Below are 24725 nucleotides of genomic sequence, written 5' to 3'. Positions count from 1 at the left end.
GTGGCTGCTGGAAATCTGAAATAAAAACAAAGTGCTGGAAATACTCAGCAGGTCTGGCAGCATTTGTGAAAAGAGAAACAGAGTTAACGTTTCAGTTCTGTGACCTTCCATTACTTTTGCCAGTTCTGAAGAAAGGTCAAAGACCTGAAAATTATTAACTCTGTTTCTGTCTCCACAGAGCAGCCAGACCTGCTGAGTATTTCCAGCACTTTCTGATTTAATTTCAAGGGATTTCCAGGTGCCCAGCAGCAGTGATGTCAGCAAGCCATGTAAATAGCCAATCACACTGAAGTATTCTCAGACAGCAAACCAGGAAGTTAAAAGCACTAAATTCCTTCGCTTTTAATTTAAATTTTCAGAGAGCAAAATAAATGATTGTGAAATGCTTTAGCTTCTATCTTAAGCCAAACTTTAAAAAAAATTAAAAATGTAGAATTTTACCATAATGGTGAAATTTGACATGCCACAAATATAATATTTTCAGAGCTAATTAGGGTGTTTATCAGTAATTATAAACTTAACACACTGTTAACAACCCAGTTACATCTCATTCAACAAGTTGTAACTTTTCAAGGGAGTTTTACAGCAAGACTAACAGCGTAAAAGTGGAAATTTTCAATTCACTGATAGCTTTGGGATTGCACTCTGGCAGGAGCACAATTTAAGGAGGAACTTATTATGGCTGACAGCAACTTCTGGATTTCCACATTATACTGTGCAGACGCCCACAGTTGCTGGCTGTTTCAGTGTGGTAATGACAGTGATTGCTGTCAATACCACCGCAAAATCTGGGCCTTTATTTATATTACCTTAGTGAGTAGGTCTCTCAATCAAAAGGTCTCGTGCAAGGAGTTGCAATGTCACGCTCAGACTTAAATAAAACATTTTTTTTTATATCAGATAGGGCTGAGGGTAGGCTTTGCAAAGAAAATTCATGCAATACTCCATAATATGTCCTAGTTAACTAAGACAGTTGTCCTTGTCAACCTCCCTCCACTGGCTCTGCATGCCAACAAATTTGTTTCAAAATCCTTGAATTTATTCACTGATTCTTTCGTGGCTTCATCTCAACACTTTTGTGCAATCCTCTCTAGCCTTGCATTCCTACTTGCAATTCCCGTTCTGCTGACTAATTCTGCTGTGGACCTGCACTCCCTCCAATCCACTATTGGCGGGGAACCTCAGTCAACATATCACTGCTCTTCAGAATTCCTATCCTAAACTATTCCAACTTGCCACATCTCTCCAGCTTCAAATGCATCTTAAGGACCTCTTTCTTTGATCACTTCCCCTAACCATACTAACTCACTGTGAAAGCTCTTTGGGATATTAAAGGTACTATATAGTGCAAATCACAGGTTTCACTTGTCATAAAAAATCAGTTGGGTTTGGGAACCTATCTGTCAAGCAGTAAAATTAATAAATTACTTTTGAATGAAATTTTGCAAGAACCCTTCAGGCCTGCCTCATCTTCTCCCACCAACACTGTTGCACCTGGTCCCCACAATCCCCATCTTCCTCTTACATGTGAGATACTGTCCTGAATACAATATTTTTTCATTCATGTTTGGATATTCTCCTCCATAGAGAGTAAGAAAAGCTAAAATTTCTTTCAGGGTTATTTTAACAAGCACTGCACATTTATACATATACTTTTAAGAAAATGGCAACAGACCCTTCATGTCCATAGTATACTTAAATATCTTCCAAGTTTTCTCCCAAACATTAATGAGAGAGATCCTTGCACAATACATCACTATCATGTTGTGCAACCCAACATTTAATTTTTTTTATTTGTATTTCATCTCCTATACTTGTTGAATAAGACTATATAATTTTTCTTTGCTTATCTGTATCATGCTTGACTTGTATAAATATGTTGCTGTTTCATAAGCTTCAAACAGATTTTGGAGACTTGGTTATGTGCCAGTTTTGAATATCCACCAGGAAAGGTCTCCACAATTAGAGCAGATAATGGTAGCTCTAATGTTTTCATCTTGTATTAAAAATTTATATTTACTATTTTTAAAAACATGCAGCGCTGTAACTTTCCAAAAGAGCAAGAACACTGCTGAATTCACAATGCTTCTGCAGACATTGCCACATTATCTTACCACAGCTCTGTTTGTCTCTCCGACATCTCCTGTCCAATGATCCACTGGTACTGCCCCATGTTCCTTAGCTCCTTTAAAAAGGTCATCCACAATTTCATTTAGATTCTTTTTGTTTGGAGGTCCAACTATCTGCTGGCCGCTGTGTTCAGATCCACCTGCATAAAAGCTTAAAAAAATTAATGTACAGTGAGTGAAACCAGTGCTTTACTTTCTAAACAAAACCAGCACAAGGTACATTAACAAGTGAGCATTTTTATCATCACATCTGCCCTTGCTCTCTAAACAGAAAGAAAGTGCACATCTCTTTTTCTCACATTTTCATTATAGAGTACTCCTTTTATGAAATAATGCGTCAGGGAAAAATTAGATGTTTCACTGCTTGTAAATCCAATTCAATTACTGACTGAGGGCTTGAAGTATCCTACAAAACACAAACAATGAAATGTACTTAAGTAGCTCCAACAATGTTTGAGTGGGTAAATGCATTGCCCGCTATGCAACTGAGTCATACAAGTAATAAAGAAAGAGGAATATAGATTAAAAAACTTGCACTTATATAGTGTCTTATGTTCTGAAGATTTCATAAAGTGTTTTACAACTTTTACTTTTGAAATATAGACATTTATATGATATAGACAAATGCAGCAGGCAATTTGTACCCAGCAAGGTCTCACAGACTGGTTCAGCTGATTTCGGGTAGTGTTGGCCGAGGGAGGAATGTTGGCCGAGGTGTTGGGAGAAGTCCCCACTCTTCCTTAAGAATGGCCATGAGCTCTTTTACATCGACCAGTAGATACATTTTCTTGCATAGAAGTAAGGCTCAGTTTGGGTGGGTGTAGGCTCACAACTGATTGTGGTTTGTGGCCAATAGTGGTGAAGTCTGCTGTGGGTTCTATAACTTCGGCTAACAGGAAAGTAATGGATGACTGCTCATACATTGTTATTGTGGGTATTCTGGGTGGTACTTCATGGATTATGGGCAGGTTAGAGACCATTAGTCTGTGCAGCTGACAGCAATATGGCTCAGACCTTGTTTGCTATCATGTAATGGGGAGAGATATTTTGCCACAGATTCATAGAGGCAAGTCATGGTTTGGCATATCTTGTATTTTTTCCATACTGCCATCTGCTGAAACCTAGGCTGGAATTTAACATTAGGCAGGAGGCCCTGCCCACCAGCCAAAAAGTTGGGGGCAAACCTGCCTCTGCCAGGCCTGGGGAGCCATGCTGGGATTTTTCGCTCCCCAGGCCCTTAATTGGTCTTGGGTGGGACTTCCACCTTCTTGAGGCAGCAAGTCCCACCTAATGGAGCTGCCGGCCAATCGGGGGCCAGCAGTTCTGAGTCCTAACAGTGCCACCGGTTGCGGTGGCCACAGCTGGGACTACACGAAGCCATCGCAAGCAAGGTGAAGGACACCCCCGGAACACAGGTACCTTTTTGGGGCCTTGCCAAGGACAATCAGTCGGGCCCCAGCGAGGCAAGTGGGGCTGGTTGGGGGTGGGGGAGGGCAAAAGGAGTGTTGTGCGGTGGGGGGCTTAAGGGGTGGCCCTCTGTGGGGGACAGGGTGCCCAATCAGGAGAGCCCTCCCATGGACCTTTGCCATCTGCCTACCACGGGTAAAAATACCAGTGGTGGCGGGAGGTAGCCCTTAAGTGGCAGTCAATCAGCCACTTAAGGGCCTTGATTGGCCTGGAGCGGGCGGACCACTTCTCACCGCCATCACCTCGTGTAAAATTGCCGCAGGGATGGGAGGTGATCGGAATTTTACGCCACACCCCTCCTCCACCAGCTCACTCATGGGGGGGGGGCAGGAGGCAGTAAAATTCTGGCCCTAGACTTGGTATGAACAGTGTTGGTCATAACTCTGTCTTGCTTTGTCAAACAGTACTAACAGCTAATGCGGTCCTTTGCAAGAAAACATTTGAATACAAATTCAATTAGAATGCTATTATATTCAATTCCATTAATTAGATCTCTACAGATCTGTCCCACAAACTATCTCAGCATGATTCTGGAACAGTTAATTGACCTTATGGAAAATGGTACATGATCTTTTTTCATGATTAAGTCAGATTATTTATTTGGCATTCAAGATTATCTTGGTGCAGTTGCCAAGTGCAACAGGTTCCAATCTGCCAGAAATGTCAATAATTCTTACCGTTGACCCTCTTCAGCTGCACTGTTACTCTGTTCATCCTTCTTCAGGTCTTTCAAGGATGATATTCTGGAACTACCACTACTAGAATAGAGGAAAGAATATCTATTGTTTGAACCACTAGGATAATAAATTTAAAACAATCACTGATGCAAATTTCAAGTTAGCACTTAAACTAAATCCCACTAATCAAACAGCATAACTCCATTTTTAAATTCTTTAAACAAATTAATGAACTAATAATGTTCACAGAAGGAAAAAGTATTCGTGAAACTGATCTCTTGTACATCCCCAAATCCTTTCGCCTCACCAATGGCAGCCATACCTTCAGCCTCCTCGGCCCCGAGCTGTGAGATTCTCTCCTTAAACCCCTCTGTCTCTCCACCTCTCTCCTCTGCTTAAAATCTACCTCTTGACCAAGCTCTTAGTTACTCCTACTGATATCTCCTTCTTTGACTTGACGTCGATTTTTGTCTAATTACACTTCTGTGAAGTGCCTAGGAACTTGCCTCCAAGTTAAAGGAGTTATATAAATGCATGATGTTGTTGGCAGTTTCCAAGAATTTTAGAATGCAAGACGACCAACTTTAATGAATAATGATTTCACTTGTTGGGCAACTTTTGCATGACGCCAATGTCTTTCCAATGTCCACTGTCTCTAATGGGGCACAAAGATAAGAAGGGCAATAGATAAGGCCTGTAAACAGTAACCATGGAGAAAATGTGTAAGAGCAGATACCCATAATTGGGCTGACAAATTAAACAATGTTAAACACGATTTACAAGAATTTGAAGCTGTGGTTATAGAAACTAAACTATGCAAATAGATTTGCTTCCAAAAACTCATACACAAACTATGGCTGATCGTGTGTTCTTATCAGGACAAAACCCTATGAATACACTATCATATTAAAAATGGTCATATTAATTACTTGCTTGAAATACACTATTCACAACTAACTGATGTATACAGATGTCATATTGTAGAAAACTTCCATAACAAACTTAGCAGGTAATATTTTGTTCTACTCTTATTAATTAGTCTACACAGCTAACAGTGCATTGAAATAATATGGAGCTGGAGGCAGAAATAGATCTGTTTGAGTTTGTATACGATAGCGATTTGAGGGAAGGTTTAAGCAATAGGGAAGAGGCAGCAAGCCCCACCTAATGGAGCTGCCGGCCAATCAGCGGGAGCAGTGGCCACTGCTGGGACTACACCCAACAATCGCAAGCAAGGTGAAGGACGCCCCCGGAACACAGGTACCTTTTTGGGGCCTTGCCAGGAACAATCAGCCAGGCCCCGGTGAGGCAAGTGGGGGGGGGGGCGGGAAAAAAGTTGTTGTGCGGTGGGGGCTTCGGGGGTGGCCCTCCGTGGAGGCCCTCTCAAGCCCACAAGAAGGCTGCCAGGTTTTACCTGGTAACGTTCTTGGGCCTTTGCCGTCTGCCCAGCACGGGTAAAAATACCCGCGGTGGCAGGAGGAGGCCCTTAAGTGGTAGTTAATTGGCCACTTAAGGGCCTTGATCGGCCTGGAGGAGGTGAATCACTTCTTGGCACCCAAATACAAGGGATCCAGATAGGAAACTGAGCTGCTGACTTGAAAATGGCATCTAATATGGACAAATGCAAGGTAATGATACTATGAAATCAAGAGTCGTAACCTAAAGTAAATAGATCTTTTGATCCAGGATACAACACAGGAGAAGGATCTGCAGGTATATTGGTGTACAGCTCAATCAGGCTAACAGCAAACTGAGTGGCAGCAGGAAGGAAAGCTAAGTGAGTTCGGGATGTATAGCTAGAGGAAATAAGCAGAAATCCCTGAAGGGGGTAAGAAGTCTGGACAAGGAACTGATACAACCACACATGCAGTCCTGTGTAGAATTCTGGTCGCCTTACTATACCAAGGATATCCAGGCATTGGGAGGAGTGCAGAAAATAGCAACCAAACTGATAACTTGATAACTAGCGTAAAAAATCTGAACTTTTGCGTGCAGTTGAAGAGTTCGGGATTGTTTACTCTGGAGAAGAGATACAAAATCCTGATAATATATTCAAGATTACCACAAACACCAAAACCAGGCAACACTGTCTCAAGCTTAGAAAAGGGAAGATGCATGTTTAGAGATACAGCACTGAAACAGGCCCTTCGGCCCACCGAGTCTGTGCTGACCATCAACCACCCACCTATACTAATCCTACACTAATTCCATATGCATATACTGTTTAGATTGACCTATTTCAAACTGAGTGATGAACATGTGCAATGCACAGTCCAGGAAGGCATTGAAGGCAGATAACAAGGAAATGTTTAAGGAAAAATCAGATTGATATTTGAGGGAGTGGGTGATTGATGAGTATTGATTATTAAGATTGGCCAGATAGGCAGCAGAATTTTTTGCATTCTTGTACTTTGCTATGTTCCTACATACATACAACTCCAAAGGAAATGAAACCAACTGGGTTTTTGGGTTAGTTTACAAAATGTTACATTTATGAAGCAGTTATAACGGAAAAACATCTTAAGGCCATTCACTGGAACATGAGAAAAACTGAAAAGCTTGAGACTAGATAATCAAAAATTATCAAGAGATTCAAGACAGAGAACAGGATAAACTTTTGTTTTTACACAGAGGATTGTGAAGATATGAAATGCATTATCAGAGTTAATGATTGAAGCATATGCCATGTCAATTTTTAAAAACAGGTTGGATAGGTGGTTAAAGAAAATTGGAATAAATGGATATGAAAAGAGTGCGGGCACATGGGATTGGAATTACAGCTTGCGTGGAGGAGAAATTGGTAGGGTCAAATGGCCTGTTACTGTATTGTAATTTCTATCATTATATGCAAAAACAAGTCTGTGCTTCAAGTACTCGAAAGTTTTCTCACTTTCAAGCAAAAGGTAAGTTTTGTTACAATTTCTTAAGGATTAGCAAACCAAACAAAGCTAAATATTTACTGTATTCAAGAACTTTAGAATATTTTTAATGTATAAAAACTCAGTAAAGTCCTGAGGAAAATTTCTGGGTGCATGAGTGTGATTCCAAGACAGTAATCTGATGGACACTGATAGTCACATTCAGTGAAGTCTCAACTGTTTGCATAATTCACCTGAATCCTTAATCAGATTAATCTTTCAATCACACCTGTACATTTGTGTTTTTAAAATTATAATTATGAAGATCACAGTTGTAGTTTTGTTGTATTTTACAACTGGTCATGTGTGTCATGGCAGACTCAAATGGCCATGACTGTCTACCTAATGGATGGATTAAGACCACACTGAAGAATCATTGCAAGTTTGCCAAGCACGAATGTATAATTGATTAAGTTGTACATGAGCAGTGCGCACAAGAAGTTACTACTATGTAGTAGCTGATATACCATAACCTCAAGATAACTATGTCAGGAGTATGGAAGGCATCAACAAACAGTGGCCATATACAGCCAAAGATGGAATTAAAATGTCCCTTGAATAATCAGGGAATATAAAATCTATTTGATTTTTTTTTTTGAGTAGAAGGAAGTCATAGATCATCATTCTTACAGCTTTGGACATCATCCAAACCCCTCTATTAGATTTAAGCCTCATTACTCACTCTGATACATATGCAATCCAGACCTTGGATAGATATTGGAAAACTGTCTTTTAAATGGCACGAATAGAAATTAACCCTCGGGTTTATATCTTGCATAAATGGAAAGTGCTACTGAAACCATCAGGTCACCGACAGCACAGGGTGTTGGCACTTCTAAAATGACAATACTGAACTACTGAACGAAGCAATTAAAATAGGAAGGACAAAAACCTATCCAAACAAGACTAGCTATACCGTTACTGATTGTTTCAGTATAGGCTACGTAGATCAAGAAACAAAGTATTTTACATGTGTTACATCAAGGATGCACTCACATTCACCCACCTGCTTAAAACGACGAGTGCTAAAATCACTCCAGTAATCAAAAGGTTAAAAATCTCAAGTAAGCAAGGTAATTCCTAATACAGATATCCCAATCAACAAGGATATTAGGATGCTCCCTGATTTTCCCCTCACTGAAGCAAGTTGTGATAAACAATACACTAACTTGTGTACATGAAATAAAAAAGGCCAGAATTTGCTGGCAAAGAAACAGTGGGCTGGATTTTACGTTGGGCAGATGGGAGCTGGCCACCGACTCCAGGTTGGAATCTGGAACATACTGCCTGAAGGGGTGGTAGAGGCAGGAACCCTCACAACATTTAAGAAGTTGGGCGGCACAGTGGTTAGCACCACAGCCTCTCAGCTCCAGGGACCTGGGTTCAATTCTGGGTACTGCCTGTGCGGAGTTTGCAAGTTCTCCCTGTGACCCCCGTGGGTTTCCACCAGGTGCTCCGGTTTCCTCCCACAGCCAAAGACTTGCAGGTGGTAGGTAAATTGGCCATTGTAAATTTCCCCTAGTGTAGGTAGGTGGTAGGGAATATGGAATTACTGTAGAGTTAGTATAAATGGGTGGTTGTTGGTCGGCACAGACTCGGTGGGCCGAAGGGCCTGTTTCAGTGCTGTATCTCTAAATTAATAAAAATAAATAAATAAAAGTATTTATATGAGCACTTGAAACACCATCGCATACAAGGCTGCAGGCCAAGTGCTGGAAAATGGGATTTGAATAGATAGGCTTGATGGCCGGCACGGACACGGTGGGCCAAAGGGCCTATATCCATGCTGTACAACTCTATGGCCTTATGAGGCGGGACTTCCACTTGCTTGAGGGAGGAAGTCCCACCTCATTGAGCTGCCAGCCAATCAGCGGGCCAGCAGCTCTTAGTCCCAGCAGTGCCAATGGGATCGGTGGCCACTGCTGGGACTGCAGCCCAGCCGAGGACATGGAGTCCAGGTAAGTTTGGGTTGCCTCGGCGGGGGTAATCAGTCGGGCCCCAGTGGGGCAAGGGCGGTCGTTTGGGGGCGGGGCGGAAGATGGGCGTGTTGGGTCCTGGGGGTGGTTGGGGAAGCAGGGGCGGCCCTCGATCGGGCACCCTGTGCCCGATTTTCAAGGCCCACCCCCAGGGCACTGAGAGGCCGCCAGCTTTTACTCGGCGGCCTTTCCCGGCTCCAGGACGCCTGCTTGCCACACGTAAAATCAGTGTGGAGGCAGGTGAAGGCCCTTAAGTGGCCGTTACATGGCCACTTAAGGGCCATGATTGGCTTGGGGCAGGTGGCCCGTTTTTTGCCCCCACCCCGCCCTACGTAAAGGGGGCAGAGGCGGGAGCAGGTCGGCAAGACCTACCACTCCATTTTACACATCTCTATCCCACCACCATCTGGCTCATTGGGGTGACATAAAATTCCCCCCAGCATGTTTAATGCAGGCACTGTTATTCGTATGTAAACTGTACAGCTATTTGCTGTGAGGAAGTGTGTTGAGAATTGCCATTAGCCTCGTGAAAATAGCAGCTTACCATCAACTTCACCACGTGTTTCAAGACAATGATGCATTTGTGCAGTAATTACCAATTAAGCTTGATGCAGAAGCTGGTACTTAGTGCAAGTACATTTTTAATAACAAGATTTATGTTCCTGCAATGCCACTCAGCCTCTTCGGCTCAGAAAGGGAACAACTGAAACTGTGGAATCCCATTTCTGCAGGTTGTAAATTATTCTTAGCGATATAAAGTTTAACAAAATATTGCAAATAAGCATAATGCAGCTTTGGCATGTTGCTCCTGACACAAGATTTTTAAAGTTGCTACTTCTATAAACATGGTGGGCGCAATTTAATTCCCCGCTTGGGAGTGGGCTGGGAGGCGGTGGTGGGGGTTCGTAGAATCGAGAGGGAATGTGGGACGGGAGGGGTTGGAGTGCCCATCATCTTCCCGACTCCCGCAATGAAGTCGGGGCGGGGAAGGTTGAGAATGGCGTTCGCGCCCAGAGGCCAATTAATGGCCACTTAAGGACCTCATCCCGTCGCCACTGGCATGTAACCAGTGGCGGGGGTGGGGAGGTCCCTCTGCCATGTGGGGAGGCTACCCAGTAAAGTAAGTATAGAACTTACTATACTAAACGAACTTCCTACTTAAATCAGGAAACACTACATAATTTTAATGAATCTGCATTAAAAAAATCCTCTATTTTATATTGCTCATCTGAAAGCACAAAAGAGGTCACACATTTATCCAAGACAAAATGCAATATTATGTTTTTGCAGTGTGATTCATCCAATGAATGGGCATTTTTTTTAATGTATTAACAACTGTGAGGATAAAAGGTCTCACAAAATTGATAGATTTGAATAGGCCGAGAACCACTTTACGAAACACAGGAAAAAATGTGGTCTAAAGTGCTATAAGCATGTTTCGTAGTGCAGTAGCTATAACTGAACTACCAAATTGGTGTTTGGGCCATTTTCTTTCCCAGACTCAACAAAAAAAAATTACTTACAGCTAGGTATCATTCAAATCTGGACAGCTTCTCTTTTCAGAATGAGAATCTACTGTTTGAACCATCTAATGAGGGCTTGTAATTACAAATGTAGGAACAGATTCGACTGTTGCAATAAACTTAGAAAACTCAAACCAACAAATGACTGCAAAAGCTGCTAACTAAAATTCATAACACAGAAGTTTTAAAGAAAGCCGGGTATACCTCAAAGTACTTCTGATATTTCTTACCTATGAACCGCAGGTCTGCACTTAGTATTACTAAACATTCGAGTGTCTTGAACCAGTTGATCACCACCTTCATTGTCATAAAAATTAGCCACAGCTAGCTACATTAGAAAAAAGACAAAAATTATTATCCAGAAAGGTGCTTCAAAACCTGCTAACCTCTAAACAGCATGGTGCAAATAGATTTTGCTGAAATCAACAGACAGAATATACCTGAAAATTGCGCATTCAGGTTCCTTATACAAAATCGGAAATCCGCACAAAATTGAAAAATCCTCTCTAAAAATACATCCCAAAGTTGCAGTAAATGATAAACAGCAAATTTAAATTCAGATGCATATGGTTCTTTTTAAATCTCGTTCTAACCATACACCTTAAAAAAAGCTTGAATATCACAAAAATGTTTATGTTCAAATTGGATAATGTTTAAAAATAAACATTTACATTATGAGGTGAACCATTTTGCTTAACTATATCTTAGACTTTAAAATTATGATGTTTGAAGTTGGTGAAAAAATTGAAAAATTCAAAAGATAAAAATAGTCAATCTTTGGTGAGACCATATCTGGAGTACAGTGTACAGTATTGGTCTCCTTATTTAAAGAAGGATGTAAATGCATTGGAAGCAGTTCAGAGAAGGTTTACTAGACTAATATCTGAAATGGGCGGGCTGTCTTATGAGGAAACATTGGACAGGCTAGGCTTGTATCCGCTGGAATTTAGAAGAGTAAGAGGTGACTTGATTGAAACATATAAAAGTCCTGAGGGGTATCGACAGGGTGGATGTGGAAAGGATGTTTCCCTTTTGAGGGCGAATCTAGAACCAGGGGTCACTGTTTAAAAATAAGGAGTCGCTCATTTAAGACAGAGATGAGGAGAAATTTTTTCTCTCGTAGGATGAGAGTCTTTGGACGTCTCTTCCTCAAAAGGTGGTAGAAGTAGAGACTTTGAATATTTTTAAGGCAGAGATCGTTAGATTCTTGATAAGCAAGGGGGTGAAAGGTTATCGGGGGTATGCAGGAATGTGGAGTAATCAGTTCAGCCATGACTTACTGAATGGCGGAGTGGGGCCGAGTGGCCTCCACCTGATCCTAATTCATATGATCGCATGTATGTGCGTACGTCTCAAGCCACATTTGGAACATACAGAATGGTTAAACTTTGTGAAGCTTCCTCCCACCTCCCTTTTCTTTTCTGGTTCTCATTCTGGTTTTAGCATCAAAAACCTATCACCTAGTTGATGGTTATGATTTCCTAAATAGCATATTTACAATTTGGTTAGATCCTCTAGGGATGATGGACAGGGGAAGGGGAAACAAGGAGGCAAATGCCTTGCTATACTCTTGTACATTTCAGATATGCAACTGTATTGGCAGAGGTTTTACAGCAGGTCATCTACCTGCATGCTTAGCCAGGGATCTGTCCATGGTTTTTTTTTTCAAGCATATCAGATCTAGTAGGACACTACATCGAGCAAGTTGATAGCAAGAACAGTAACAGCTTTAAAAATATGCCAAGTTCAAGAAGTCACCTTTGTCTTCAGTCTACAATCAGCTCCTGCAATTTTTCTAAAAATGTCAGATTCAGTCACAGAAACACTAAGGTAAAAAGCTTAAGTATTAGGAAATCTCATCTTTTGACGCATACAAATGTATGTCTGTCAAACAATGCCTTAAACTTTTGTTAGATACCACGCAGTTCTGTTGTATTTATATTGCCTTATGTCTCCCAGAAATGTCTGAAAATGCTTCACATGGAAGGAGCTAATCTGAAGTGCAATAACAATTAGTTGAAAATAAATTCCAACATAGACGTCCCTGACATCTCAAATTCACATTAGAAAAATTCACTGGAGAATGAAATAACAAAAATTACAAAGCAAGGGCAAAAATAAAAATCTGCAGTCAGCTCTTCAACAATAAATATTAACTTTGCTGTGTTTTCTTACTTTTACTTGATCCTCCACAGTATTTATATTAGTATAACTTCTTAGAAGAATTTTCCTGATTTCTCATTTTGCCATTGAAGCATTTCCCATCGAGCTAAAAAGGTAGATGAAAGAAAGCCTTATAACACAGATGATGAAATATTAAGCCATTATTATTACCTTCACCAATCCCAGGTTTCAGCCATGACACAAAATTTTAAGCATTTTACGATGGCTTTTATGACTTACTGAAGTGATTCCTGTAACTACTCTATCAAAGAAAGCAGAAAACTAAATTGTGAAGTCAAATTTCTATCAGCAGCTTAACATAGAAATTGCCCCAAGACATTCACAATGAAAAAAAAAGCAGGCACCAAACCTTTGTAGAAAGGTAACCAAAAGCTTGGTTGCAGAGATGTGCTTTGAGAAGGCATTTAAAAGTGGGGATTGAGATAGAGAGGGCAAAAGATTTGGGAGGGATTTCCATTGAGTTGGACTGAGGGCAGCTGAAAAGTTTGCCATTAAACATGAAAGAGAGCAGAAGATGCATAGGAGTCACAGAATACAGTGCAGAAGAGGCCATTCGGCCCATCGAGTCTGCACCGATGCATTAAAGACATCTGACCTGCCTACCTAATCCCATTTGCCAGCACTTGGCCCATAGCCTTGAATGTTATGACGTGCCAAGTGCTCATCCAGGTACTTTTTAAAGGATGTGAGGCAACCTGCCTCTACCAGCCTCCCAGACAGTGCATTCCAGACCGTCACCACCCTCTCGGTAAAAAAGTTCTTCCTCAAATCCCCCTTAAACTTCCTGCCCCTCACCTTAAACTTATGTCCCCTCGTAACTGACCTTTCAACTAAGGGGAACAGCTGCTCCCTATCCACCCTGTCCATGCCCCTCATAATCTTGTACACCTCGATCAGGTCACCCCTCAGTCTTCTCTGCTCCAGCAAGAACAACCCAAGCCTATCCAACCTCTCTTCACAGCTTAAATGTTTCATCCCAGGCAACATCCTGGTGAATCGCCTCTGCACCCCCTCCAGTGAAATCACATCCTTCCTATAATGTGGCAACCAGAATTGCACACAGTACTCCTGCTGTGGCCTTACCAAAGTTCTGTACAACTCCAACATGACCTCCCTGCTTTTGTAATCTATGCCTTGATTGATAAAGGCAAGTGTCCCATATGCCTTTTTCACCACCCTTTTAACCAGCCCTTCTGCCTTCAGAGATCTATGGATAAACACAACAGTTTCCTCAGAACTTCCCAGTGTCAGGCCATTCATTGAATACTTCCGTGTCACATTACTCCTTCCAAAGTGGATCACCTCACATTTTTCAGGGTGAAATTCCATCTGCCACTTTTCTGCCCATTTGACCATCCCGTCTATATCTTCCTGTAACCCAAGACACTCCACCTCACTGTTAAACACTCGGCCAATCTTTGTGTCATCCGCGAACTTACTGATCCTACCCCTCAAATAGTCATCTACGTCATTTATATAAATGACAAACAATAGGGGACCCAGCACAGATCCCTGTGGTACGCCACTGGACACTGGCTTCCAGTCACTAAAACAGCCGCCTGTCATCACTCTCTGTCTCCTACAGCTAAGCCAATTTTGAATCCACCTTATCAAGTTACCCTGTATCCCATGTGCATTTGCTTTCTTGATAAGTCTCCCATGTGGGACCTTGTCAAATACTTTGCTGAAATCCATGTAAACTACATCAACTGCACTACCCTCAACTACACACCTGGTCACATGCTCAAAAAATTCAATCAAATTTGTTAGGCATGACCTCCCTCTGACAAAGCTATGCTGACTATTCCTAATCAAATTTTGCCTCTCCAAGTGGAGATAGATTCTCTCCTTCAGAATTTCCTCCAATAGTTTCCCTACCAGTGACGTGAGACTCACTGGTCTGTAGTTCCCTAGCTTATCTCTACAACCTTTCTTAAATAGTGGGACCACATTAGCTGTTCTCCAGTCCTCTGGCACCTCCCCCGTGGCCAGAGAGGAATTAAAAATTTGGGTCAGAGCCCCTGCAATCTCCACCCTCGCTTCCCACAGCATCCTGGGACACAAATCGTCCGGACCTGGAGATTTGTCCACTTTTAAGCCTGCCAAAACCTCCAATACCTTGTCACTCCCTATGACAATTTGCTCAAGAACCTCACAGTCTCTCTCTCCGAGTTCCATATCTGCATCCTCATTCTCTTGGGGGAAGACAGATGTGAAGTATTTGTTCAACACCCTACCAATGTCCTCTGGCTCCACCCACAGATTTTCCCCTTGATCCCTAATGGGTCCTACCTACTCTTTCCCTGGTAGGAACCAAGAGGTCATAGCAATGGACATAAAGCAGGAGATAACTGTAGAGATGAAAATGAGGATTTTGCATTCAATCCACTGTGGGCAGGTAGCCAACGTGGAGCAATGAGGATGGAGGTGAAACTCAAATGAGGTTTAGTGCAGCACAGAATGCAGGTGGCAGAATGTTGGGAAATTTGGAATTTATGGACAGTCGCAGTAAGGAAGCCACTGGAGAAGTCTCCCTTTTTCATCTGGAGACTTAAGTGTTTCAGAGGCAGAGAGGCTAACATGGGGTGGTGCTAGGTAATGCTGCAGAGGTGGAAAAACAATCTTGGTAATGGACAGGATATGGAGTTTGAAACTCAGAACTGTCTCTGTCAGAATGCTGAGTTTGCAAGCTGTATGCTTTCTCAATCAGATCGAAGCAAAGAGGAGAATGCAATTGAAGCTAAGGGCATAGTTTTTAGCTGGGTGTAATCTGTATACACATGGAAGGCAACTTCGTGTCTACAAATGAAGTCATCAAGAGACATCATGTAAAGGAGCAGTATTCATAGGAAATGCTAGAGACAACAATGCAGCAATGAGAAAAATCAATGCTGGAAATGTATTGCAACAAATTGGAATGGATCAATGCAGGAGAAGTCTCATTGAGGTTGATCATAGAGGAGAAGTGATAAACATGATTGATCATGTCCAATGCTGGAAAAAGTTCAAGAGGAACAGGAAGAATTAATGAATCATAGTCACAGATGATGTCATTGGTGACTTTCACCAAGGTAACCTCTATGCTGTGGACAGGCAAAGCTAAAGGAATTAAAATAGCAGTTCTGGGAAAGATAAGGACATAGTTGGGACGTGATGGCATGCTCAAGGATTTTGGACAAGGGGGAGTGAAAATTGGGCGGTAGTTAGAAGGCACAGTAAATTCAAGGGTGAGCTTTTGACAGTGTGTGATAATGACAGTTTTGCTAGGGTTAGGTTCGAGGAAATTTCTGGAAGAATTGTACCAACATTCGAAGAGAGATAATCTAGATTGAAAGTCACAAACTTAAGATATCAGAGCAGGAGCTCTTACAATTGCAGAGAGGACTGGTGAAGAAGAAAAAATTTAAGTTAGTTTCATACTTAAGTTTTGGGTGTTTGGCTTTCCCTATAAAAGTCTACCACCTAGTATGTTTATTTAGCATTGGTGAAACTCCTTCTGTGGGCAAATAAAACTTGTTTATCCACATCCTTGGACTTTAGATAACTAAAGGGAAGGGAAAAGGCACACAGAGACATACCAGTGCACTTAAAAGAAAAGCAATCAAATGAATGTAGATACAATGCAGTTTTTATTGTATTCAGTCAGGTTCACAGTTTTGAATGAGTCTATGAAACATTTTTGTCACATTTCCCTTCTTCTGTACATTGGTTACTTGTTTCACATATATTCAATGAGTGAATAAATTTATATCTCTTTTAACTTGGAGTCATAGAGTTATACAGCACAGAACTCTATGACTCTCAGTTCAAAGAGCTATAAATTTATTCACTTGATGTAGTTTCCATACCAAACATCACAACAGCCTGAAAACCACATCTATATTTATAAGCAATGTTAAATGCTGAATCTCCAAATTAAAAAATATACAGTGGATTCATGTTTTATTTAGTATTCCAAATTTTATCCATAGATAATGTATTAACAGCATCCTCTGCTCACACATGGATTAAACACTGAAGTTATAAGCCTTTCTAGTCTGTACTGAAATAGAAGACATTATTGTGCAGTTTGCAGCTTTTATTTAAAGTCCATTAATTGGATTAATGCAATAATAATGCAATTGTAATAATAGAAATGAGGGAGAAACTCAAGAAAATTACAATCACCAGGGAAGTGGTACTGAGCAAATTGTTGGAGCTGCGGGCTGACAAGTCCCCGGGTCCTGATGGACTTCATCGTAGGGTCCTAAAAGTGGCTAGTGAGAGAGCTGATGCATCGGTTTTAAGTTTCCAAAATTCCCTAGATTCGAGGAAGGTTCCATTAAATTGGAAAATAGCAAATGTAACTCCTGTATTCAAAAAGGGAGACAGAAAACAGGAAACTAAAAGCCATTTAGCTGAACATCTGTCTCGGGGAAAATGTTAGAAGCTATTATTAAGGACATTATATCAGGTCACTTAGAAATATTCAAGGTAATCAGGCATAGTCAATGTGGTTTTGTGAAAGGGAAATCATGTTTAACCAATTTATTGGAGTTCTTTGAGGGAGTTACATGTGCTGTGGGTAAAGGGGAACAGGTAGATGTATTGTAATTAGATTTCCAGAAGGCATTTGATAAGGTGCCACATCAAAAGGTTATTGCAGAAAATAAAAGCTCATGGTCTAGGGGGTAACATATTGGCATGGATAGAAGATTGGCTAGCTAACAGGAAACAGAAAGTAGGCATAAATGGATCATTTTCTGGTTGGCAAGATGTAATGAGTGGTGTGCCACAGGGATCAGTGCTGGGGCCTAAACTTTTTACAATTTATATAAATGACTTGGATGAAGGGACCGAAGGTATGGTTGCTAAATTTGCTGATGACACAAAGTTAGGTAGGAAAGTGAAGTCGTGAAGAGGACATAAGGAGGCTACAAAGGGATATAGATAGGTTAAGTACGTGGGCAAAGATCTGGCAAATGGAGTGTAATGTGTGAAAATATGAAATTGTCCACTTTGACAGGAAGAATAAAAAAGCATAGTATCTAAATGGTGAGATATTGCAGCGCTCGGAGATGCTGAAGGATGTCGGTGTACTAGTGCATGAGTCGCAAAAGTGCATGAGTCGTATGCAGGTTCAGCAAGTAATTAGTAAAGTTAATAGAATGTTATTGTTCATTGTGAGGGGAATTGAATACCAAAGTATGGAGGCTATGCTTCAGTCATACAGGGCATTGGTGAGACCACATCTGGAGTATGGTCTCCTTATTTAAGGAAGGATGTAAATGCATTGGAAGCAGTTCAGAGAAGGTTTACTAGACTAATACCTGGAATGGGCCAGTTGTCTTATGAGGAAAGGTTGGACAGGCTTGTATCTGCTGGAGTTTTGGCCAGTAAGTCATAGAGTTATACAGCACAGAAACAGGCCCTTCGGCCCATCGTGTCTGTGCCAGCCATACAGCACCCAACTATTCTAATCCCATATTCCTGCACTTGGCCCATAGCCCTGTATGCTATGGCGTTTCAAGTGGTCATCTAAATACTTCTTAAATGTTGTGAGGGTTCCTGCCTCCACCACCTCTTCAGGCAACGCGTTCCAGATTCCAACCACCCTCTGGGTGAAAAAATGTTTCCTCAAATCTCCCCTAAACCTCCTACCCCTTACTCTAAATCTATGCCCCCTGGTTCTTGACTCCTCCACTAAGGGAAAAAGTTTCCTCCTATCTAACCTATCAATGCCCCTCATAATCTTGCACACCTCAAGCATGTCCCCCCTCAGCCTTCTCTGCTCCAAGGAAAACAACTCTAGCCTTTTCAGTCTCTCTTCATAGTTTAAATGCTCCAGCCCAGGCAACGTCCTGGTGAATCTCCTCTGCACCCTCTCCAGTGCAATCACATCCTTCCTATAGTGTGGTGACCAGAACTGTACACAGTACTCCAGCTGCGGCCTAACTAGCGTTTTATATAGCTCCATCATAACCTCCCTGCTCTTATATTCTATGCCTCGGCTAATAAAGGCAAGTATCCCATATGCCTTCCTAACCACCTTATCTACCTGTACTGCTGCCTTCAGTGATCCATAGACAAGTACACCAAGATCCCTCTGACTTTCTGCACTTCCGAGGGTCCTACCATCCACTGTGTATTCCCTTGCCTTGTTAGTCGCCCCAAAATGCATTACCTCACACTTCTCAGGATTAACTTCCATTTGCCACTGCTCTGCCCATCTTACCAGCCATCTATATCTCCCTGTAATCTAAGGATTTCCTTCGCACTATTTACACCACCACCAGCTTTCGTGTCATCTACGAACTTACTGATCATACCTCCTATATTCGCGTTTAAATCATTAATGTACACTACAAACAGCAAGGGTCCCAGCACTGATCCCTGTGGTACACCACAGGTCACAGGCTTCCAATCGCAAAAACAGCCCTCGAGCATTACCCTCTGCGCCTCCTGCCACTAAGCCAATTTTGGAATGTAATTTGCCAAATTGCCCTGGATCCCATGGGCCCTTACCTTCTTAACCAATCTCCCATGCGGGACCTTATCAAAAGCCTTACTGAAATCCATGTAAACTACATCAACTGCTTTACCCTCATCGACACATCTAGTCACCTCCTCGAAAAATTCAATCAAGTTAGTTTGACACGATCTCCCCCTGACAAAGCCATGCTAACTATCCCTGATTAATCCCTGCCTCTCCAAGTGGAGATTAATCCTGTCCCTCAGAATTTTTTCCAACATTTTCCCAACCACTGATGTTAGACTCACCGGCCTGTAATTACCTGGTTTATCCCTACTACCCTTCTTGAATAATGGTACCACATTCACTGTCTTCCAGTCCTCTGGTACGTCTCCTGTGGCCAGAGAGGATTTGAAAATTTGTGTCAAAGCCCCTTGCCTCACATAACAGCCTGGGTTGCATCTCATCTGGGCCTGAGGATTTATCCACTTTTAAGCCCGCTAAAACAGCTAATATTTCCTCCCTTTCAATGCTGATTTGTTCAAGTATATCACAATACCCCACCCTGACCTCTACACCTACATCGACCTTCTCCAGAGTGAACACCAATGAAAAGTAATCATTTAAAACCTCACCAATGTCCTCCGGCTCCACACAAAGATTGCCACATTGGTCCCTACACTTTCCCTGGTTATCCTCTTACCCTTAATGTACTTATAAAATGCCTTGGGATTTTCCTTTATCTTGCCCACCAGTGTCTTTTCATGCCCCCTTTTCGCTCTCCTAATTACTTTTTTAAGTGGCACCCTACACTTTCTATACTGCTCTAGTGCCTCCGCTGTTTTCAGCGCTTGGGATCTGCCGTAAGCCTCCTTTTTTTCCTGATCCAATGCTCTACATCCCTTGACATCCAGGGTTCCCTGGGCCTGTTAGTCCTACCCTTCACCTTAACGGGTACATGTTGGCTCTGGACTCTCACTATTTCCTCTTTGAATGACTCCCACGGGTCTGATGTAGACTTTCCTACAAGTAGCTGCTCCCAGTTCACTTTGGCCAGATCCTGTTTTATCATATTGAAATCAGCCTTCCCCCAATTCAGTACTTTTATTTCTGGTCCATCTTTGTCCTTTTCCACAACTACCTTAAATCTTACAGAGTTATGGTCACTATCCCCGAAATACTCCCCCCACTGACACTTCTACCACTCAACCAGCTTCATTCCCTAGGATTAGGTCCAGTACTGCCCCTTCCCTTGTGGGACTTTCTACATACTGGCTCAAAAAGCTCTCCTGTATGCATTTTAAGAATTCCACCCCTTTTAAGCCTTTTGCACTAAGACTATCCCAGTTAATATTGGGGAAGTTGAAATCCTGTACTATTTTTACATATTATTTTCACATCTCTGAGATTTGCCTACATATCTGCTCCTCTATCTCTTCCTGACTGTTTGGAGGCCTGTAGTAGACACCCAGCCAAGTGATTGCCCCCTTTTTGTTTGTAAGTTTTACCCAAATGGCCTCATTTGAGGAACCTTCTAAGATGTCAACACTCCTTACTGCAGTAGTTGACTCCTTGATCAACAGTGCAATGCCACCTCCTCTTCTATCCCCTCCCCTGTCGCGCTTGAAGATTCTATACCCTGGAATATTGAGCTGCCAGTCCCTCCCTCAACCATGTCTCTGTGATAGCAATAACAGCATATTCCCATGTGCTAATCAACGCCCTCAATTCATCTGCCTTACTAGTATGACTCCTTGCATTGAAATAGATGCAATCCAACCTTGCATTTTTCCCTTGTGCCTTACCAGGTCGACATCTGCTCTGCCTTCCAGGCAGACTCACTTTCTGTTCTATATTACCCCCTACTGTACCTCCACTCTGTATCCCATCCCCCTGCCAAATTAGTGTAAACCCCCACCCCCCCGCAACAGAACTAGCAAATTTCCCAGCAAGGTGCAACCCGTCCAATTTGTACAGATCCCACCTTTGCCAGAAACAGACCCAGTGATCCAGGAAACTAAAGCCCTCCCTCCTGCACCATCTCATCAGCGACACATTCAACTGCTCTATCCTCCTATTTCGAAACTCACTAGCACATGGCACCAGGAGTAACCCAGAGATTACAACCTTAGAAGTCCTGCTTTTTAATCTGCTACCTAGCTCCCTAAATTCTTGTTGCAGGACCTCATCCCTTTTTCTACCTATGTCGTTGGTACCAACGGGTACTACGACCTCTGGCTGCTCACCCTTCCCCTTCAGAATGTCCTGCAGCCGCTCCGTGACATCCTTGATCCTAGCACCAGGGAGGCAACATACCATCCTGGAGTCACGTTTGCGGCCACAGAAACGCCTATCTGTAGCCCTTACGATAGAATCCCCTATCACTATAGCTCTTCCACTCCTTTTTCACCCCTGCTGTGCAGCAGAGCCATCCTTGGTGTTGCTGCTTTCCTCTGGGAGGTCACCCCCCTCCCCAACAGTATTCAAAGCAGTATATCTGTTTGAGAGGGGGATGGCCACAGGAGACTCCTGTACTACCTGCCTGCTCCTACTACTCCGTCTGGTGGTCACCCATCCCTTTTCTGCCTGTGCTGCCATTACCTGCGGTGTGACACTCTAAACATGCAATCCACGACGTCCTCAGCATCACGGATGCTCCATAGTGAACCCACCTGCAGCTCTAGCTCCGTAATGCGGGTAGTCAGTAGCTGCAGATGGATACACTTACTGCACACATGGTTGTCAGGGACACTGGAAGCATCCCTGATTTCCCACATAGTGCAGAAGGAGCATACCACGGGGCTGAGCTCTCCTGCCATGACTTACCTTTAAATTAATTTAGTTACACCCTTTAAAAAATACTAATTACACTAGGGGTCTTGTTCTACTCCAAACATTACCCACTACAACATAAAGTCCTTAATAAATTACTCTATTTTAAGTAGTGCTACTCACCTGATCACTTGAGGTTTTTAAAAAAAAACTTTCCCCTTTTTAAGAAATTTAACATAGAACATAGAACATAGAACATACAGCACAGAACAGGCCCTTCGGCCCACAATGTTGTGCCGATCCTTTGTCCTCTGTCAAGGACAATTTAATCTATACCCCATCATTCTCCTTTATCCATATACCTATCCAAAAGCCTTTTGAAAGTCCCTAAAGTTTCTGACTCAACAACTTCCCCGGGCAAGGCATTCCATGCCTCGACCACTCTCTGGGTAAAGAACCTTCCCCTGACATCCCCCTTATATCTCCCACCCTTCACCTTAAATTTATGACCCCTTGTAACGCTTTGCTCCACCCGGGGAAAAAGTTTCTGACTGTCTACCCTATCTATTCCCCTGATCATCTTATAAACCTCTATCATGTCACCCCTCATCCTTCTCCGTTCTAATGAGAAGAGGCCTAGAATGTTCAGCCTTTCCTCGTAAGACTTATTCTCCATTCCAGGCAACATCCTGGTAAATCTCCTCTGCACCCTCTCCAAGGCTTCCACATCCTTCCTAAAATGAGGCGACCAGAACTGCACACAGTACTCCAAATGAGGCCTTACCAAGGTCCTGTACAGCTGCATCATCACCTCACGGCTCTTAAATTCAATCCCTCTGCTAATGAACGCTAACACCCCATATGCCTTCTTCACAGCCCTATCCACTTGAGTTGCAACTTTCAATGATCTATGCACATAGACCCCAAGGTCTCTCTGCTCCTCCACATGCCCAAGAACCCTACCGTTAACCCAGTATTTTGCATTCATGTTTGTCCTTCCAAAATGGACGACCTCACACTTTTCAGGGTTAAACTCCATCTGCCACTTTTCAGCCCAGCACTGCAACCTATCCAAGTCCCTTTGCAGACGACAATAGCCCTCCTCGGTATCCACAACTCCACCAACCTTTGTATCATCTGCAAATTTACTGACCCACCCTTCGACTTCCTCATCCAAGTCGTTAATAAAAATCACAAACAGGAGAGGACCCAGAACTGATCCCTGCGGCACGCCACTGGTAACTGGGCTCCAGGCTGAGTATTTACCATCTAAGACCACTCTCTGCCTTCTATCAGTTAGCCAATTCTTAATCCAACTGGCCACATTCCCCACTATCCCATGCCTCCTGACTTTCTCCATAAGTCTACCATGGGGGACCTTATCAAATGCCTTACTAAAATCCATGTACACCACATCCACTGGTTTACCCTCATCCACTTGCTTGGTCACCTGCTCAAAGAATTCAATCAGGCTTGTGAGGCAAGACCTACCCCTCACAAAACCGTGCTGACTGTCCCGAATCAAGCAGTGTCTTTCCAGATGCTCAGAAATCCTATCCCTCAGCACCTTTTCCATCAACTTGCCTACCACCGAAGTAAGACTAACTGGCCTGTAATTCCCAGGGTTGTTCCTATTCCCTTTCTTGAACAGGGGCACAACATTTGCCACCCTCCAATCACCTGGTACCACCCCCGTCAGCAGAGAAGATGAAAAGATCATTGCCAGCGGCTCTGCAATTTCATCCCTTGCTTCCCATAACATCCTTGGATATACCCCGTCAGGCCCGGGAGACTTGTCTATCTTCAAGTTATTCAAAAACCCCAACACATCTTCCCTCCTAACGAGCACTTCCTCGAGCTTACCAGTCTGCTTCCCACCGTCCTCTTCAGTAATACACCCCTTCTCATTCGTAAATACCGAAGAGAAGTACTCATTCAAAACCTCACATATCTCTTCCGGCTCAACACACAGTCTCCCGCTATTGTCCTTGACCGGACCTACGGTCCCCCTAGTCATCCTCATATTTCTGACATACGCGTAAAAGGCCTTGGGGTTTTCTTTTATCCTACCCGCCAAGCATTTTTCATGCCCTCTCTTAGCTCTCCTAATCCCTTTCTTCAGATCCTTCCTGGCCATCTTGTATCCCTCCAGAGCTATGCCTGTGCCCTTTTTCCTCAACTTTATATACGCATCCTTCTTCTTCCTAACAAGACTCTCAACCTCTCTTGTCAACCACGGTTCCCTCACATGACCATCCCTTCCCTGTCTGACAGGGACATGCTTATCAATGGCCCCTACTATCTGCTCCTTGAAAAAGTTCCACATTTCGACCGTGCCCTTCCCTGCCAGCATATGCTCCCAACTTATGCTCCTCAGTTCCTGCCTGACAGCATCATATCTACCCTTCCCCCAATTGTAAACCTTGCCCTGTTGCACATACCTATCCCTCTCCATTACCACAGTGAATGCTACAGAATTGTGATCACTATCTCCAAAGTGCTCGCCCACCAACAGCTCTATCACTTGCCCTGGTTCATTACCTAGTACCAAATCCAATATTGCCTCCCCTCTGGTCGGGCAGTCTACATACTGAGTCAGAAAAGCTTCCTGGACATACTGCACAAACA

At 42.8% G+C, this 24725-nt stretch overlaps 1 protein-coding gene across 5 annotated transcripts in view; it reads right to left on the bottom strand.

Annotated features, from left to right (window-relative positions):
- The window catches only part of LOC137369990 (NSFL1 cofactor p47-like), a 61448-nt gene that overhangs the window by 23298 nt on the left and 13425 nt on the right, over positions 1 to 24725 (bottom strand). For 3 of the 5 annotated variants that reach the window (XM_068031874.1, XM_068031876.1, XM_068031875.1), the window contains exons 2-5: positions 12866 to 12959; positions 10921 to 11018; positions 4274 to 4354; positions 2115 to 2280 (exon numbers count right to left, since the gene is read on the bottom strand). In XM_068031874.1, the coding sequence (XP_067887975.1) occupies positions 2115 to 2280; positions 4274 to 4354; positions 10921 to 10958 (285 nt within the window). In that variant the 5' untranslated portion in view covers positions 10959 to 11018; positions 12866 to 12959. The remainder of the gene's footprint in view (positions 1 to 2114; positions 2281 to 4273; positions 4355 to 10920; positions 11019 to 12865; positions 12960 to 24725) is intronic. The other 2 variants (XM_068031872.1, XM_068031877.1) reach the window with 2 other exon arrangements.

Source organism: Heterodontus francisci, chromosome 5, assembly GCF_036365525.1.
Source record: "Heterodontus francisci isolate sHetFra1 chromosome 5, sHetFra1.hap1, whole genome shotgun sequence".
NCBI lineage: Eukaryota > Metazoa > Chordata > Chondrichthyes > Heterodontiformes > Heterodontidae > Heterodontus > Heterodontus francisci.
Note: the sequence above shows the minus strand (reverse complement) of the source record. Positions and strands in the feature narration are given on the sequence as shown.